We start from the raw sequence: 20,027 nt of genomic DNA on the forward strand, positions 1-20,027 counted from the left end.
GTCCGCAGTCTCTAGTCATCTCCTGTACTGTGTCCGCAGTCTCTGGTAATCTCCTGTAGTATGTTCGCAGTCTCTGGTCATTTCCTGTAGTATGTCCGCAGTCTCTGGTCATCTCCTGTACTATGTCTGCAGTCTCTGGTCATCTCCTGTACTATGTCTGCAGTCTCTGGTCATCTCCTGTAGTATGTCCACAGTCTCCCGTCATCTCCTGTACTGTGTCCGCAGTCTCTGGTCATCTTCTGGACTATGTCCGAAGTCTCTGGTTATCTCCTGTAGTAGGTCTGTGGTCTCTGGTCATCTGTACTGTGTCTGCAGTCTCTGGTCATCTCCTGTACTGTGTCTGCAGTCTCTGGTCATCTCCTGTACTGTGTCTGCAGTCTCTGGTCATCTCCTGTACTATGTCTGCAGTCTCTGGTCATCTCCTGTATTATGTCCGCAGTCTCTGGTCATCTCCTGTACTATGTTTGCAGTCTCTGGTCATCTCCTGTACTATGTCTGCAGTCTCTGGTCATCTCCTGTACTATGTCTGTAGTCTCTGGTCATCTCCTGTATTATGTCTGCAGTCTCTGGTCATCTCCTGTACTGTATCTGCAGTGTGACCATCTCCTGTATTATGTCCGCAGTCTCTGGTCATCTCCTGTACTATGTCTGCAGTCTCTGGTCATCTCCTGTACTATGTCTGCATTCCATTGGTTCAGAATTTTTTTTCTTGTTTTCCTCCTCTAAAATCTAGATGCGTCTTATGGTCATGTGTGTCTTATGGAGCGAAAAATATGGTATTTTTACTAAAAAAGACTGCACCAAAAATATTTTCCCCATATTGCCCTTATTTTCCCTTGTGCATTATGATGATTAAAGTGGTGTTAAACCCAAAACCAAAAATGTAATATATTGCAGCTTACCAGTCATTAGATGTGGTGGCTGTATTAGTTTTCTTTTTTAGGCCTTTTTTCCTTTTGTTTTCACCCATTCTACATTATTGTGTAAATACCTTTAAACACTACAGTATATATAATGGTTATATCCAGACTGCAACACTATTACACTATGATCTGCACTGGAAGGGTTCTTTTTATAAAATGAATTTTTTTCCCTAAACATTGATACAGTATTTTTATGCAAACCATACAGAATGGTGCCAATTGGGATGGTTCTCAAGACTTTCTTTGCATTAGCACTACTTTTTCCCCCCATTAATTAATCACGTCTACTGAATTATTCCCAGATAGACAAAGCTTTCAGAATTGCTGTATTCCAGCCAGTCTTTGGACCACATACTGTATATCACATAATGATTTTGTTCAGGACTTTCGAACATCGGGGTGCTTTTTGTCAGTTACAAATAGGCTTCTTAGGATTTGTTGGGAGGGCAATTTCTCAAAAAATAAAATGTGCTGGTATGTTTTGGCAAACTCCGTCTTATTAGGCAGCGGTTCCAGAACTGTGATCACGCTTCAAATGCCAAGACCTTTTTATTTCTGTGGAGCTTTTAACCTTGTTGAGCAGCAACAGTGAGTCATTATGTAGCAAATACAGAAACTAATGCCCAAAAATTCACAGCAGCCTCTATGAACTGGACTGGATAGATGAATAAACAAGTACATGATCCTCCAGTAGCACATCCCGGCATATTTAGGAAGAGCTTGTATGTTAAAGCCAGATCTGGTAACATTGTGACATTTAGCTTTACCTTGAAGCAGTCTAAATATTTAGAATTATTATATATTCTGTAAAAATCAAAAAACAAGGTAAAAGCGAGCGTTATAAATCAGAAGAGCAGCCAATGCACCAAAGGATACCAAAAACCTTTCAGAACATAAATATATATAGGGTGTGGCGCTCAAGCAATAATCAATGTATCAAAAGGTATAGATGAGAATAATATAAAATACATAAAGCGACTTGTGACAAGGTGCCAACATATAAAGTGACATCATGTATTCCGTAAGTGACTCGCGGTGAACGAGAACCGAAGTGGAGGGTAGCGGTTCGCGTTTCTGTATAGGAAAAGGACATAGCTATACCAAGATAGCCGTGCTGCAGTCATTGCTTATACCTGTTAGTAGAGAAAGACACAAACCGAGACGTTTCTGAGCTGAGGAGAGCAGTGAGGGGAGCACCTGACCAGACCAGATTGATAACGGGAGCCTGGAGCGTGCCCTACATGAGCATTGTCTCTACATGAGCAGATTAATTGTGCATCTGGTGAGTGCACAGCCTTATCATATATACCGGTCACCTCAATATTTGGTTTGAACGGAGCACCTATTGCTGGAGATATCCTGATCTCTCATATTCACATTTGGACAATTCATTCCATTATTATTCTTCACCGCAAGTCACTTTTGCAGTGACGGAATACATGATATCACTAAAGTCACTTTATATGTTGGCACCTTGTCACAAGTCACTTTATGTATTTTATATTATTCTCATCTATACCTTTTGATACATTGATTATTGCTTGAGCGCCGCACCCTATATATGTTCAGTAAAGCATTATAATGTCCTCCTATATTTAATTGGACCTAAATCACCCATGAATCATCCAGCTAAAGCATGACCCTGCCCTACATTTTAGACATTAAACAGTCTTCTAAAGCAGCAGTAATGGACACATAAGTGACTAAACTGGCCTGTAAGGAATTACTTTATCTGTAGTGCGATTTTTAAGTTAAAGTGGTTGTAAACCTCTGACATGAAATATAAACAAAGGATATCCCTCTTTAGAGAGTACTAGTCTCAATGCAAAGCACTAACTGTCATTTATGTCTGCTGCCTCTCTCCTCTGCCATCAGCATGAATCCCACTGTGTGTTTCTTTGGAGTGCAGCTCCATAGACACACAGCTTGGCAGTAAGCAGACACTGTGTGCCTCCATAGCACACGGCTTGCTATGGGGACACATGAAGAAGAGGAGGAGCCAAGATCGCTAGCAGGGGACCTGAGAAGAGGAGGATCAGTGCCACTCTGTGTAATACCAATGCACAGAGCAGGCGATCATAACATGTTTGTTATTTTAGTTTTTAAAAAATTGACTTTAGTGTTTACTGTTGTAACACTTTAAAAGATAAAATAAAAGGACATATAGTACCTTGGTAGGTTGTGCACAGGAATAGATTGCATATAAAGATTACACAGGCATATCTACTAGAAAGTTTCACACTGTACTGTAAAAATAGAACTTCCTATAAGGCCTTCACATGATTTAATATTCTTACATTATTTTCAGCTTTAATTACAACTTTTGCAATAGATATATGTGGATTATGAACCTCACAAGCACACCAGAAAATAATATTAGATATGTTTACACAGCTGCTAACAACAACCTAAACTAAAATAGCCCCAGGGCCAAAAAGACATAGCAGCTTCTCATCAGCTTCATTAACCATAAAACATCAAGCACCTGATGGTATGTAAGGCAGACAGTTAAGTCACTGATGCACGTACAAATTCATATATACACACATACACACACATTTTGTAAGTTCATAAAATATTTGACCTTTTAACCACTTGCCCTCCTGAGGATTTACCCCCCTTAATGACCAGGCCTCTTTTTGCTACTCGGCGCTGCACTAATTCAACTGAGAATTGCGCGGTCATGCAATGCTGCACCCAAATGAAATTTACATCCTTTTTTTCACACAAATAGAGCTTTCTTTCGGTGGTATTTGATCACCTGTGCGCTTTTTATTTTCATGCTATAAACAAAAAAAGACCAAAAAGTTTGAAGAAAAACTATATTTTTTACTTTCACTATAAAAAATATATAGGAAACTCAAAGTTGGTTATAAATTTAGGCCACAATGTATTCTACTACATGTTTTTGGCAAAAAAAATCCCAATAAATGTATATTGATTGCTTTGTGTGAAAGTTATAGCGTCTACAAACTATGGTATAGATACTGCAATTTACGCCATTTTTTTTGCTATACAGCGCTACGCTAGTTTAACGGACAATTGCGCGGTCATGCAATACGGTACATAAATGAAATTTACATCCTTTTTTCCCCACAAATTGAGCTTTCTTTCAGTGGTATTTGATCGCCTGTGCGTTTTTTATTTTTTGCGCTTTAAAAAAAAGGCTGACATTTTTGAGGAAAAAAAACAATATTTTGGACTTTTTGCTATAAAACATGTCCAGTAAAAAAAATTTAAAAATCAAATTTAGTCATAAATTTCTGCCAAAATGTATTCTGTGACATGTCTTTGCTAAAAAAAAAAATCCAATACGTGTAAATTAATTGGTTTACGTGAAAGTTATAGCGTTTACAAATGGCGGGAAAGATACTGGGATTTTTAATTTTTTTTATACTAATAATGGCGGCGATCAGCGACTTATGGCGGCGATCAGCGACTTATGGCGGCGATCAGTGACTTATGGCGGCGATCAACGAATTATGGCGGGACTGCAGCGGACATTCTGACAATGGGGGGGAACTGACTTGGGGTCACTGACATCCCCAGTGACACCAATACAGTGATCGGTGCAAAAAAAAAAACAAAGATAAACTCTTCTCTCCAGATCAGCATGTCAGGAGCTGACAGGGAACTCACAGAAAGCAAAGCTGCAGTGTAAACACTGCAGCCGTCCTCTCTGTCAGTGATTGCCGCTAATCGCCGTGACACGGTAGATAATGACTGGCTGTGACCCTGCGACTGACACCCGCGGCCGCGATCGGCGGGACGGGTAGGGTGGGCACGCGCCTCTCGCGCGCCCCCTACCTGTTTTGCAAAAGCCTGTTTTAAACCGTGGTTGTGCGCAGCCGTGCCGACCTGCCACCGTATTTCTACAGTGGCTGGTCGGCAAGAAGTTAAATGAGGGAAGAAGCACAACATCCCACAATAAATTCTTGTAGTAAGGTATTGTACAGTGTTTGTCATTTAGACTTTTAAATGATATCCTTTACAGCCAAATAATGACACAAATAATAATTTTCACAAAGTCTGCTGTCTTAGTTTTTATGATGGCAATTTGCATAAAATGTTATGGAGAGTGAGCAGATGAATTGCAATTAATTGCAAAGTCCTTCTTTACCATGAAAATTAACTTCATCCCAAAAAAAATTTCCACTGCATTTCAGCCCTGCCAGAAAAGGACCAGCTGACATCGTCAGTGATTCTCTCGTTTACACAGGTGACAGTGTTGACGAGTACAAGGCTGGAGATCACTCTGTCGTGCTAATTGAGTTAGAATAACAGACTGGAAGCTTTAAAAGGAAGGTGGCACTTGAAATCATTGTTGTTCTTCTGTTAACCATGGTTACCTGCAAGGAAACACATGCAGTCATCATTGCTTTGCACAAAAAGGGATTCACAACAAGGATATATATCTGCTACTATGATTGCACCTAAATCAACCATTTATCGGACCATCAAGAACTTCAAGGAGAGAGGTTCAGTTGTTGTGAAGAACGCTTCAGGACGCCCAAGAAAGTCCAACAAGTTCCAGGACCAACTCCTAAAATTGATTAAAGTTTGAGATCGGTTCACCACCAGTGCATAGCTTGCTCAGGAATGGCAGCAGGTAAGTGTGAGTGCATCTGCAGCAAAGGGCAGCAAAGGAACAACTTCTCTCCAGAAAAAACATCAGAGACAGAAGGATATTCTGCAAAAGTTAATGGGATTGGACTGCTGAGGACTGGGGTAAAGTTATTTTCTCTGATGAATCCCCTTTCCCATTGTTTGGGGCATCTGGAAAAAACCTTGTCCGGAGAAGAAAAGGGGAACGCTACCATCAGTCCTGTGTCTTGCCAGCAGTAAAGCATCCTGAGACCATTCATGTGTGGGGTTGCTTCTCAGCCAAGGGAGTGCGCTTACTGACAATTTTGCCTAAGAACACAGCCATAAATAAAGAATGGCACAAAAACATCCTCCGACAGCAACTTCTCCTAACCATCCAAGGACAGTTTGGTGACAAACAATGCCTTTTCCAGCATCATGGAGCACCTTGCCATAAGGCAAAAGTGATAACTAAGTGGTTTGGGGAATAAAATATCAAAGTTTTGGGTCCATGGCCAGGAAACTGCCCAGACCTTAATCCTATTGAGAACTTGTGGTCAATTCTCAAGAGGTGGGTGAACAAAAAAACCCACAAATTCTGACAAGCTCCAAGCATTGATTATGCAAGAATGGGCTGCCATTAGTCAGAATGTGGTCCAGAAGTTGATTGACAGCATGCTAGGACGAATTGCAGAGATCTTGAAAAAGAAGGGTCAACACTGCAAATATAGACTCTTTGCATAAACTTAATGTAATTGTCAATAAAAGCCTTTGACACTTATGAAATGCTTGTAATTATACTTCAGTATACCACAGTGACATCTGACAAAAAGATCTAAAAACACTGAAGCAGCAAACTTTGTGTCATTCTCAAAACTTTTGGCCAGGGCAATATTGGTTAACTTAGTGCAAGCTTTTCAAGAGGTCCACTCTTCAAAGCAAGGTTGCTGTTTACATTTGCCCACTTCCCTCTAGTTGGCTCCCTTTAAAAAGTGTTAAAGTGGTTGTTCACCTCAGACACAAAATATGAACAAAGCATATCCCTCTATAGTGTGTACTTGTCTCAATTAGGAGCATTAAGGGGTTGATTTACTAAAACTGGAGAGTGCAAAATCTGGTACAGCTGTGTATTTTAGGCAATCATCTTATAACTTCAGCTTTTTTCAATTACGTTTTTTGACAACAAAAACCTAGAAGCTGATTGTTTACTATGCAGGCCTGCATCAGATTTTGCACTCTTTTGCTTTAGTAAATCAACCCCTAATTGTCATTTCTGTCTGCCACTTCATTCCTCTACTATCAGCATTAATCACTTCTGACAAGTTTCCTGACACCAAGAGAAAAATAGTGATGGAAGAGACCTCCAGCAGATTGACAGCCTCAGTTCTGTTCCTGTGAGCTGTGTGGAGGGGAGGGTGTCTCTTCCCTCCAATCAGCTCTCAGAGCTCTCCTCAGTGTGCTCTGCAGAATGTAATTTCAGCTCTTTGCCCCCTTTTTTCTAAACTCTGAGACAAGCTTTTTAAATTCTGCACTTTGAATGGATGTGGAGAAGAGAAGACTGCAGATTATACACTAATAGAACTTATGTAGGAGAATTTGTTTCATCTCTGTATCGCCTGAGGCCAGTCACTTTACTGGGTATATATAAGGGTTTACAACCACTCTAAAATTGAACTGTAAGAGAAAAAAATAGATTGTAGTTTTACCCTTCCCCTTGCTTTCGCCATCCTCCTGGGCAGTTCTGGAGATTTAAATTATTCCAAAATATGCTGAGTGTTATCTCAGATTTCTACTGAAGCGTCTTCTCACAAGAGTTGGAGTACGCAGCATTCCGCAGGACCTCCACACTATGGAATAAAATGATTAGGAACACCCCATGGGTGTTTTTTATTAAATTTAACTACAAGAGAAACAACAAGGGGGTGGTGCAGCCAGATGATACCCAGAGATGAAACAAATCATCCTACATAAGTTGTACTTGTTTATCTGCAGCCCTTTCTTCTCCACAACCATTCAAACTGCAGCATTTACACAGGATCTCTCAGCTCTGAAAAGCAGGGGGCAGGGAGCTGAAGTTACACTTTGCAGAGCTTAGGGAGGGGAGTTCTGAGCACTGATTGGAGGGAAGGAACACACACCCCTTTCACCCAGCACACAGAAACAAAACTGAGGCTTTCAATTACCAGGCTGTGTGCTGGAGCTCCTACCCCTGTCACCTTTTTTACCTCTTGGTGTCAGGAAAACTTGTTAGAAATGACTCATGGTGATAGCAGAGGAATGAGACAGCAGACAGAAGTGGAACTTAATACTGTGGACTGAAATATGTACACACTATAAAGGGATATATTTTGTTCATATTTCATGTCTGAGGTTTACAACCACTTTAAGCATGCATACACATACCTCACAAACCCAATGCTAGGTCCATTTTAAGGTGCCTGAAGACATGCAGATCATGCCTGAATGTCTCACCACCTTCTGATATTTATAAGCAGCTTTAGTTGCAAATGGTGGAAATAAGGCCAGGTAGAGCTCAGAGCAGTGGCGTCCCGAGGCAGGTGCGGGTGGTGCACACCGCACCGGGTGACACCTACCGCACAGGGTGACACCGGACTCGTTCCACGAAAAGGTAAGTTGTAAAGCAAGCCTATGATCCCCACAGGATGGGAAGGAGGCAGGATGATGCTTATTTCCTGAAAACCTCAAGCCAGTCACGAGATGTGTAGAGTCCTCTCCAGATCTTATCCTGGTGCTGGGCAGTTCTCAGTAATGCAAAGAGCAGTCATTACAGTATGAGCACAGCTCTTTGTGGTGGTCCACGATGCCTTGAACTTGCGGTATGTCCTCAGTCTTCCAAACTGAAATGGTTCAAATGGTGGAAATAAGGCCAGGTAGAGCCCAGAGCAGTGGCGTCCCCGAGGCAGGTGCGGGGGTTGCGCGCCGCACCGCGTGACACCAGACTCGCTCCACGAAAGGTAACTTGTAAAGCAAGCCGATGATCCCCGCAGGATGGATCGGATCCATCCTGCGGGGATCATCGGCTTGCTTTACAACTTACCTTTTTTTGGAGCGGGTCCGGTGTCACCCCGTGTAGGTTGCATGCTGACAATCCCCGCAGGATGGATCGAATCTGCGGATTGGGGAGCATACATAATGGATCGGAGGCCGATCCACTATGCTCAATCCGCAGATCCAATCCATTCTGTGGGGATCGTCAGAGGGGATGTCACCAAGTGTTATCGCACCGGGTGACACCAACCCTAGGGACGCCCCTGGCCCAGAGCAGCTTTTGTATACAGTATACTGCAGGTGAAACTATTATGTATTTTTCATGAAAAAAGTGCACTTTATATTTTATATTCTGTCATTAAAGGAGCCTATTTTTGCTTATGTTTGTTGACAGGTAGCCAAAGATGTATCTGTGAGATTGCACCATGAACTGGAGAGTGTGGAAGAGAAGAGAATCAAAGCAGAAGATGAGAATGAAATATTGCGTCAGCAAATCATTGAAATGGAGGTGTCCAAGCAGGCATTGCATAACGAGCTGGACAGGACAAAAGAGGTAAAGAGAGCTAACCCCTATATGCCCATTTTATGATTGTACTATATAATGATCACATATACAGTATTATCCCACATACCTGTATATATTCAAACTGTGGAAGGTCCAGTGGCGATTCTGTTCCATGGCTCTTCACATACACCTGGCGGGAAGGGGGCAGGGTGATGCTTATTTCCCGAAAACCTCAAGCCAGTCACGAGATGTGTAGAGTCCTCTCCAGATCTTATCCTGGTGCTGGGCAGTTCTCAGTAATGCAAAGAGCAGTCATTACACTGTGAGTACAGCTCTTCATGGTGGTCCATAATGCCTTTAACTTGCGGTATGTCCTCAGTCTTCCAAACCGAATGTCCCATAGTGGCGCCCGGGTTCATTTACTAAAACTGGAAAATCTGGTGCAGCTCTGCAAGGAAACTAATCAGCTTCCATTTTTCTTTTCGCAAATCTTAATTGAACAAAATGAAGTTAGAAGCTGATTGGCTGCCATGCACAGCTGCACTAGATTTTGCATTGCGTACTGCAGAGGTAAGTATACCGTTTCTGTTGTAATGTACAATTACAACAATTGTGTAATGTTGAATGACAATTGCGCAGACATGCAACACTGTACCCATATGAATTTTTTTAGCATTTTTTGAGACAGATAAAACTTTATTTTGGTGGTATTTATTCACCACTGGGATTTTTATCTTTTTTCTATATAAATGAAAAAGTCCAACAATGTAAAAAAAAAAGTGCTTACAAAATTTTGCAAATAAATAATCTTTCTTCATAAATCTTGGCCACAATGTATTCATCTATCTTTTAGTAAAAAAAAAAAAATAACCCAAATTAGTTTATTTTTTTTTTATTCCATAACTTTTATTAGGATCAAAAAGACAAAACAAATCAAAAATACAACATGGAGGAGATGACAAAAGGATCGCAATGATCAAGTTAGATAGAAAGACACAATGTTTAGATGATGCAATTTGTCATAAATTCACAATCAATCAATAACAAGATGGGAGAATGGGTACTGCAGGGGATTACCTCCTGAATAAAATAGATGAAAGGCTATTCCTAGTCGTGGTTTTGGGTGAGGGGCTCTCGTGAGGGCAAGGATTCCTCACTGATCTAGGAGCAGTATACCCTGGAAGCGATAGAAGGTCAGTGAGAGATGGAGCATGACACAAAACCAGGTAAATCTACGTAGGAGGGGATTGCGTATCGGGACCTATAGTGGCCTTATATTAAGTTAAGGAGTATGTGTCTTGTTTAACAAAATGATATGTGTGCCTATCAAGAACATCCGAAAAAAAAGTCAAGAGAGCATAAATGGAAAAGTGCAAATGATAGTGTAACTTTGTGGGGAAGGAAGAGAAATAGGAAGATAACAGAAATAGGGAGAGGTGAGAAGAGTCGCAGGCAGGAGGTGACTAAGAAGGGGGTAGGGCAGAAAGAAGGGGTAAAAAGGAGAAGAAAAAAAAGGGGGGGAAGGGGCAGGGCATAGGGACAATTCAAAGGGTTCGAGGCTGTGATCAGGTTGTCAGGGGTCAAGTAAGTGGGCAAGTTAGGTTTCCTTTATCTAATATTAAAGAGAAGGGCACTCATTTCCAAGGGGGGAGGTTGAGTAAGTAAGTCAATTGAGAAAGCGGATAGGGGTTCCAAGGTTGAGAGTTGTCAAGGAGGAGAGCCCATAATTGAGCGGTATTCGGAGGTCGATTGGAAGTGCAGCCAGCAGGCCCAAGTGTGAGAAAATTTAGTTGGGTTATTGCATGATGACTCGATGAGTTCGTCCATCACTGCCACTCTTCCCAAGCTTGTCAGCCAATCTCAGATTGACGGGGGTTGGGAAGATCTTCATAGGGCTGGCAAGCTCAATTTTGCTGCAGTTTTGCTGCATTTAGCATGTGCATAGCTAGCAATTTGAAGTAGAGGCACCTGGGGATAGAGGTATGGTGGAGGAGACATTGGGCTGGGGAAAATTCAAGAGGTAGTGAAGAGACCGACGAGGTTATGCGGTGGACCTCCTTCCAGAAAGGTTGAATGGCAGGGCAGTACCACCAAATTTGAAGAAGTGAACCATCCTCAGAATCACATCTCCAACAAGATTTGGGTATGATTGGATTAAAGTGATGGAGCCTGGAGGGGGTCCTATACCAGCGGGAGGACAATTTATATCCATTTTCTTGGGTTGAAACGTTCAACGAACCTTTATGTGCGCAAGTGAAAATTTGGTTCCATTCCGAGGAAGACAGATCTATCTCCAAGTCTCTCATACAAGCCCGGCAAGCCGGGAGTGTGAGAGGGGTTTGGTCTCCAAATAGGAGAAGATACGTGGTGTAAATCAGGTGTTGTCAGTGTTCCTTTTTGGAGCAAAGGGTTTCGAAGGGGGTGAGAGGACGGGTCCATTTGTTGTAGTGTGCTTTGGAGCTGAAAAAGTGTCTAATTTGGAGATAGGCCCAAAAAGGGAAGGCACAATCCATCATGTAGGGGGTGAGTGAGGCTAGGGTCTTCAGTTGGCCATTACAAAAGAAGTGTTCTGCACGAACATGTTGGTGGGGCCAGTGCTCAACCAGAAAAGATGGGTGCATGCCCGGTGGGAATTCCGGATTCATGCGCAAGGAGGTAAGAGGGTTAGTGGCATCAGAAATGGAAGCAGATTTGCACTCCAACCGAAAGATCTTCAAGGTTGCTCCAATCAGCAGGTGTGTATGAAGCATCGTAGGAGTATGTTTCGCTGGGAGCCAAGGAATCAGTGCCAGCGGAGAGGGAGAGAGAGAGTCATCGAGGTGAACCCAAGCTTTTGTGGGCGAGTGCATGTTCCAGTCGATTATTCTGGTAAGAGGACAGGCCCAGTGGTATTTTTGAACATTGGGGAGTCCTATACCCCCTTGGATTTGGGGAGGGACAATTAAGAAAAGGAAATACAAGGGCGTTTAAAACTCCATAGGAACTGTGAGCAGTTCCTCTTCTACAAAGGGCAAAGAAGGCAGGCGGAAAGTGGATAGGAATGGTCTGGAAGAGGTAAAGAAGGTGGTGAAGGACATTCATTTTAAGGATTGCAGCCCTTCCGAACCAGGAAAAACATGGACGATGCCATTTTGACAGTTCTTCCTGAATGGCTTGAAGGACTGGGATAAAATTTTTAGTGTAAAAACGTCCACCAGCATCAGCAATACTGTTTATCGACATTCACAGATTTCACACGTAGTAAGCAATGATGTCAGAAGTGGCATCTTGCTTACTACTCTTCATATGATCACTGATTGGCCGATCAGTGATCACATGATCGGGATCGCGGTGATCCTCCGGACAAGCAGGGAAGCACGGAGGACATTCATAAAGGGCCAACCGCCCCTATACTGCTCCTGAACGGCCGTTTATATACATAGGCCAGACAGAAAGTGGTTAAGGGAATTTCCTGAATTATGGTAATAACAGTTCCAGTGTTTGTATTGCCTCCTCACCCCCCTGGATACCTAACTGAGCCCGATCTCGATCCAGCACTGTGCCCATTTGCAATGGCTCTCTCCTCTCTCTCTGCTCACAGCGGCTTGCTATGGGGGCGCACAAAGAAGAGGAAGAGCCAAGAGCACCAAAAGAGGAGGTTTAGGGCCTCTCTGTGCAATACCTTTGCATAGAGCAGGTAAGCATAACATGTTTATTAAAAGCCTTTACAACCACTTTAATGCAGAGGATCAGTTTGCTCAGTTGAGTAGATACTTTTGATCTTCTTTTAATGGGGTGTGTGTATGTTGATCTATTGGCATACCTGTGAGTATGCTTTTTGTATTGTTTAATTGAAAATTGAATAGAAACACCTTTAAAAAAATGTGGATGTTCTGTAGCAATTGAGACCTTTTGTGCACTGCAGTTTAAAGGATAAGTCCACTTTAAAAAAAAAAGAAATGCACATTTTTTTTTTTTTGCAGGTAAAATATGTGCACTTACTATTTTTTTAGGAGCTTGGAAAGCATTGCACCAACTGGTGCCATGCAGGACTCCTGCAGACTGTCACTGTGAGCTGTCAGCCCATACATCATACAGGCAGGCAGTTTCACACTGAGAGGAAGAATCGATGAACAACCACAACGCCTGAATATGGGTGTAACGTTACAAAAGGTGAACTAATCCTTTAAGCTCAGTACAGCATTATTGTTTACGGATCTAAAATTCAGCCCATTGTTTACACCGGCACGTAAACAAACACTGCGTATTTCTAAATAAATAAAAAAATAGAAAAATCAGTGTTCCTACTCAGTATTTTGCGCCAGTACGTGCAAATATGAGCATAGTTATTTTAAACATTCATAGATTTTACCTTTGGAATGTATTGTTCCTGCAACACAAAAGAACACTGAAATTGCGTCCAGAAATGCTGATGCTCATACATCAATACCATGTACAACAAGCCTAAATGTTAAAGCTGTTAATTTTTAAAAAAATTTTTGCATTTGATTTTTTTATATTTTGTTTTTGATGGGAATATGAATCAGCATCATACTTATTAAACATTTGAATCCAAAAATAAATTTTCAACAGTATGTCAAAATTATAACTAATAGACAATATTAAACAACCATAAAGCTGTTCACACTAAGGCTCCATGTTCACTGCAGCTGATAAACACACATTTAGGAGCTTTTCTGCATTTTTTCCAGCAGCCCCTGAACTCACCCCAATGTTTTCCTATGTGTCCATGTACACTGTGCCGTTTACAGTCGTTTACAGGCAGTTGAGTTTACAGTTGTTTTTTTGAACGCACCAAACTTGCTTTCCGGAGTAGATTTTATCAGCATTTCAAACGCCAAATGCCTGTAAACGTGGCTAACCGCGTTTATAAGCATTTGGAAAAAATTTTTAACTCTTCCATTTCTAGATGCTGTCCAGAGCCTTTTTTCATCATGAAAAATGCATGCAAAGCGTTTTCCTAGTACTCAAATGGACCTGGTACACCATACTTTGAGGTTTCGCATGAAAGAAAAAATGTTAGACACTGCTGCAATCATTTCTGCACAGAAATGAGCTGGAACACATCCAAACACCACAAAAAAAAAAAAAAGACAGCTAATCTCAACAAATACTGCTCTCTCTGCTTCTGCTCTCTCTGTTTCTCTCAAAATGTCTGAAATAGTTAATTTTTTACTGTTTTTCAGTGCATTCTGGGCATTTTGTAAGGTCTCCTGAGGTTATCTTTAAAAAATGCTTCTAAACACAAACGCTCATAAACACACATAAACATAAACAGACATTTTTTAACATACTTTTTCTAGCAGTCAGTTTCCATAATTCAGAAGTGTCCTGTGTACATGGAGCCTAAATCAGTAAACTTCCAGAGGTAATTACTTTAGCAGAAAATCAGGATTGCTCTTGTAACTAAGCAGCTCTAAAGAAAAATCCTTTGTGCTTCTTTTAGGAGTTATGTGGATTGGTCACTGATGAATTTGGGATATATATTAAGGCTTCCATTGTCATCAAGAAGGGCCAGTACAAAACGGCCAGATTGCAGCCACACAAAATAGTGACAAGAGGTTATCAATAGTCCTATCTTGCAGCTGCTGCTATATCAGCTCCTCCTGTGAAAGTAAAGTGGATGGACCGTGAAATGACTCGTTAAAACACAACAGAAATTATTCAGTCCTGTTAAAGCATACAACTAAATGGAAAATATTCACTGACTTCACATCACAGCTGATCTGTTTGATGGACATTAATATTTAGTAGGCATGTGTTCTTTAAGAGCACAGTTGTCTCAACTAAAAGATACACATTTATGGTGTGAATGTGTTTCTTTATAGCAAAAGAGATACATGTATTTAATGCTGAGTAAGGCTACATTCATGGCGGTGAATTGTATTTGTTATGATTCCTGGTGCAGCTCTCAATGGCTAGGTGCAGCTGCCGGCCCTGTTCATTATAATGTCAGGTCACTGGTGGCCACAGCTATTGGCTTCTGCCAGCACAGCCAGTGATTACCTGGGGTGATTGCTGCTGGTCACACACAAAGTGAATCCAGCACAATTGCTACAGGTAATCACTGGCTCCGATAGCTGCAGGTAATCACTGGCTGTGCAGAGAGGCTCGAATACCTGTCATTATAGTGAGTGCTGCTGGTGGCCTCACCTAGCCTTGAGAGCCTCAGCAGGATTCAGAAGATTCCTACCAGTATGAATGTAGCCTAAGGCAGACCATAGTGGTTGCAGGAATGAAAGTCTCCTAATACCCCCATCAACACAGTCAGTGCTGTTTACCAATAGAGAAAAACAAAACAGAGGGCGCACCGGCTTTGTGCATTACCTTTAAAAGTAATTTTATTAAATTTAAAAGAAGGTATTCTACTCAAAAAAGTACATGAATATAGGCACATCATATGAGACCGCTCTGTCCAATTCACACTGCGTTTCTGAATGGTGATGAGAATGATGGCCAACCAAATTTCTAAACGCGTTTTGATGCTCTGAAGAAGAGGCTGGTCCTCGAAATGCGTCAACCATTTTGGATGTTCATCATTCTCATCACCATTCAGAAACGGGGTGTGAATTGGAAAGAGTGGTCTCATATGATGTGCCAATATTCATGTACTTTTGTGAGTAGAATACCTTCTTTTAAATGTAATAAACATACTTTTTAAGCTAATGCACAAGGCCGGTGCACCCTCTGTTTTGTTTTTCTCTATTAGTACTTTTGGACTCCCCGGTTCTTTGAGGGCAGCAAGGCGTGCATATTCCAAGACATTCATTGTGTGATTCCTATGACATAGAGTCCATACCTAAGCGCAGGAGTATTCGGGTTTTCCACTTTCACATCAGTGCTGTTTGCCAGGCTATTGCCGCTGGCAATAATTGCATGCTTAAAATCTGACATGCTGGTTGTGCCCAAGTTGATCGAGATTTGATGATTTCTCAGTGATGAGCTTGAAAGTTTAAAGATTATTTGTATTCCCTACAGAAATATATTCTTTCGTCCATGTTATGTTAATGCCTGGTTGTATAAATACTAATCTAAATACCTATGTGGTCATTTGAAGACATAGGTGTCATCACTGTTAAAATTGTAAGTTGGATATAATAATATGTAAGAATACAATATAGAGAGAGTGGTTCACCAACCTGTCATAGTCTGGTTGGAGCTAAGAAGCCAAGGGAACAGCAGTTTGAAACCACACCGATCACCAACATTAAATTGAAATAGAATGATCTCCCCCCCCCCCACCAATATGCAGCTGCTATAAGTTATTCTGTCTCTTCTTTGTGTTGGACTCATGCTGTTGATATTGCCAAGAAAACCTCCAGACAGTTGCCTGGCTGGGCTTCAGATACCGTTGGGGGCGACCCTGCTGAATAGCACAAAGCACAGGGAGGATTAAATGCAGGGTAGCAGCTGCGTGGGGATTTATTATGAATAGTTTAAATGGTTTTGTTAAAGGAGTGAATGGAGCTTGGCTGCCAGCTAGGGAGAAGTAAAGGGGTGGGGGTGTCTGCCATCCTGCAGACTCACTCCACAGCTGACAGGCCCTCATTACTGATAATGAAAATGGACAGCACTAGTGTCTTGACTTGCAAAGAGATCTTCTGGGTTTAAGGCATTAATCCATTCAGCAACTCATTACAAACTTCCCTCCTATGTGTATTTACTAGAATATTCCACTGTCACAATTCCCTCATCTCACTTTGTTCTCAGTTGTTAATGAAATGTCATTAGGGGACACAGTTTGAAAATGTCACCTTTCCATGGCCTTAATTGTCAAATACGACATGTAAATTAGCAAACAATCAGTGTCTTGATCGGATTTTCTTATCCCTTGTCGACTCTGAAGCCCAATTCAAATATAACCAATGACACTAGGTACACTAAAGCTGCTAAAACTGGACTCATCACAGATTACTTATGTGATTCAGGTAAAGCAGAATTTCAAATTGAAAGGATTATCCTCCTTTCTATAGAGGCATTGTTATGTTCTTTTGACAATTACAGAAATTCATCCTAAATCTCTATAAGTGGTAGGGAGCACTTACAACACCTGCACCTTCTCAGAATTACACATAAGTGGGTCCATTCACTGCCCAATTGCAGTGATTAAATGAGTCACCTGTTAGTAAAACCTGAGTGTGTACAAGTGTTTAAAGCCCTTTTTAAACTGAAATAAAGTCATATAAAGACAACCTTTTATCCATTGTTCTATATCAGTGCTGCAATCATTTTGTAGCCACCTTCTGTCTACATGCATGCAGCTCCAGTGAGTGATGTATGGCATTTCTCAGGGTGGCTTTTCTGGTAGTGCCAACATGGGTCATTGCCAGCTTAATCAGTCAGTGTACTGAATCAGTCAATAGCAGTGTCCATCAGAAGCTGTGCCACAGGGTCGCATCACAGGAGCACAAGTGAGGGACATTGACAAAGCATTGTTACCCTATAGCAGCAAGTGTCTGAACAATGGCAAAATCACAAATACTGGAGCTGCTGACTTTTATAAAAGAAAAAGAGGGAAAATTCCTGATTGTAAACAGCCATCCCCAAAATGACAATTAGATGAAGAAGGAGGGATCCCCTAGGACTTGGGACTTTGAAGGCTTAAATAGTACCAAAAATATTAAAAAAGTAAAAATTTTTATTTGTGAGAAATTGTTATGACACATAAACATACAATACAATACATCATACAGAGTCATAGTACAGCATCAAAACCAGAATATGAATTTACATGATAAGGATACCCAGTATGACTATGTTTGACTGGCCATAGAGGATATGACTTATGGTATCATTGCTGATGTACAAAAACTGCAGAGATACTATTCTAATTGTTCCATCGCGTTTCGGAGTGGTTCCGCTCCTTCCTCGGGGAAAGAGAGAAGAACTCTGCATATGGATGATATCATCTACAAGATTAAACATATTTGTTTGGAACAAATCTCATATCCATGACAACATTTAATACATTGTAATCTGTAGATATACTTACAATACATGAAAGTGCAAAAAGAATGGTTGATTAAAAATTATTTTTGCACTTTCATGCATTGTAAGTATATCTACAGATTACAAGGTATCAAATGTTGTTATGGATATGAGATTTGTTCCAAACAAATACAGTATGTTTAATCTTGTAGATGATGTCATCCATATGCAGAGTTCTTCTCTCTTTTCCCTTAGGAAGGAGTGGGACCACTCCGAAACGCGTTGGAACAATTAGAATGGTATCTCTGCAGTTTTTGTACATCAATGATGATACCATAATTCATATCCTGTATGGCCAGTTAAACATAGTCATACTGGGTATCCTTATCATGTAAATTGATATTCTGGTTTTGATGATGTACTATGACTCTGTATGATGTATTTTATGTTTATATGTCATAATAATTTCTCACAAATGAAAATTGTTTACTTTTTTAATATTTTTGGTACTATTTAAGCCTTCAAAGTCCCAAGTCCTAGGGGTCCCTCCTTCTTCATCTGACTTTTATAAAAAGGACACTTCCCTGTACAGGGATCCAGTGCTGTCTTCACCCAGGCTTTTTCTTCAACGGTCTTTGGGTCCCTGGTGCCGGCTTGCTTACTAGGGGAATCTGGCTGTGACTGCTTGCAGCCTCACAGCTGGCTCCTTTCTGCACATGCACGAACCGTGCTGCACTGTACGTATGGTCCCAAAGTCTTTTGGGACATGTGATGTGTCCCAAACGGTTGCAGGCATTGAGTGGGAGGAGACCTTTTACTCTGATCATCTGGCGGTGGGAGCAGGCACCTAATAAAATTAGGTTCCCCCCCCCCAAAAAAACAAGCATCTAAAAGTGGAAGAGGAGGGGGGAAGGAGGTGTTAAAGCAGAACTATCCTGTTAGGGTGAAATTCCGTTTTAATGTTTGCATTGGTTACAAAGTCTATTTTGTTCTAAATTATAAAAAAAAACAAAATGACTTGTAAACAACATGGAGACTGTGAAACGTTGTGGCACACGTAAGAAAAGGCTGTGTACTACTCATGGCAGTCTGCTTTTTGTATCAGTTCTAAATTTCACATGTGCAAAACTGGAAGGTCTTGTCATTTCACATTATTAAGGTCTAATGTAAAGTGTCAGGGAATGGGCTGAGTAGGATGTACAGTAGAATTCCACAGTAATTTCTTGGCAAGAGCAGATTGTGCCGTCTACTCTGCAAAATGCTAAAGAATGTGAGAGCCTTCAAGTTTTCTATCCCTCAGTGCTCAATTTATTGAAATTTAAAAGCTTTATTTAAGAAAGGAAGAGGGAGCAAATTGGAGTATTTGTTGTGAACATTCATAGTCTTTAACATTTACTATTCATTGATAATAATTATTTATCATTCATGTATTATTAAGTGTTCTTGCATGGCAAGACCACTTACTGTTATCTCACATATATATTCTTATTATTATAGCCAAATTTACCACCCTAACTCCTCCCACAGTTTTTACACTACATAGACAGTAATATACCGAAACGTGCGGATTGTTCCCGATTGGTGTGCTATTACTTTGTGGAACGTTTCACCAAATGGTTCACAAAATATTGGCGTTTTTGTGGTGAAATTGGTCCCATAGGAATGAATGGCGGAATGTTCAAAACTAGAGTGGGAGCTGACAAAAGCTAGAGTGTGAGCTGAAAAATCAGGACATGATTTCTAAACTGCCATCACTCCCTCATTTTCAAGTCCACCTACACAAATCTTATATCAAAACGTTCAGCTATCCCTGCTGCCACTAAAAATGTTCACAGCTAAGCCATAGTCCTGATAGTTTTCACAATTCAACCATTTGTTTGCAACTCACGCCGCCCATTGACATTCATTGAAACTGCACTCTAGCCACCTCAAATTTGAAGGGCAAGTTCTAAACTGCGACTGTGCTTTCATTTTTAATATTTCAGAGACATACTATACATCAAAATGTAGGTCTGGGTCTTGTGATTCTCACAATATAAAGCTCTTCGGTGTAGGATATATTTTTAAAAAATATATTT

General features: G+C 41.0%; 1 protein-coding gene across 6 annotated transcripts in view; it reads left to right on the forward strand.

Annotated features, from left to right (window-relative positions):
• The window catches only part of MTCL1 (microtubule crosslinking factor 1), a 231,539-nt gene that overhangs the window by 65,105 nt on the left and 146,407 nt on the right, over positions 1 to 20,027 (forward strand). For all 6 annotated transcript variants that reach the window (XM_089670985.1, XM_089670988.1, XM_089670986.1 and 3 more), the window contains exon 3: positions 8,911 to 9,069. In XM_089670985.1, the coding sequence (XP_089527111.1) occupies positions 8,911 to 9,069 (159 nt within the window). The remainder of the gene's footprint in view (positions 1 to 8,910; positions 9,070 to 20,027) is intronic.

This window comes from Staurois parvus, unplaced genomic scaffold (genome assembly GCF_062004578.1).
Source record: "Staurois parvus isolate SC_StPar_1 unplaced genomic scaffold, SC_StPar_1.0 ptg000097l, whole genome shotgun sequence".
Lineage (NCBI taxonomy): Eukaryota > Metazoa > Chordata > Amphibia > Anura > Ranidae > Staurois > Staurois parvus.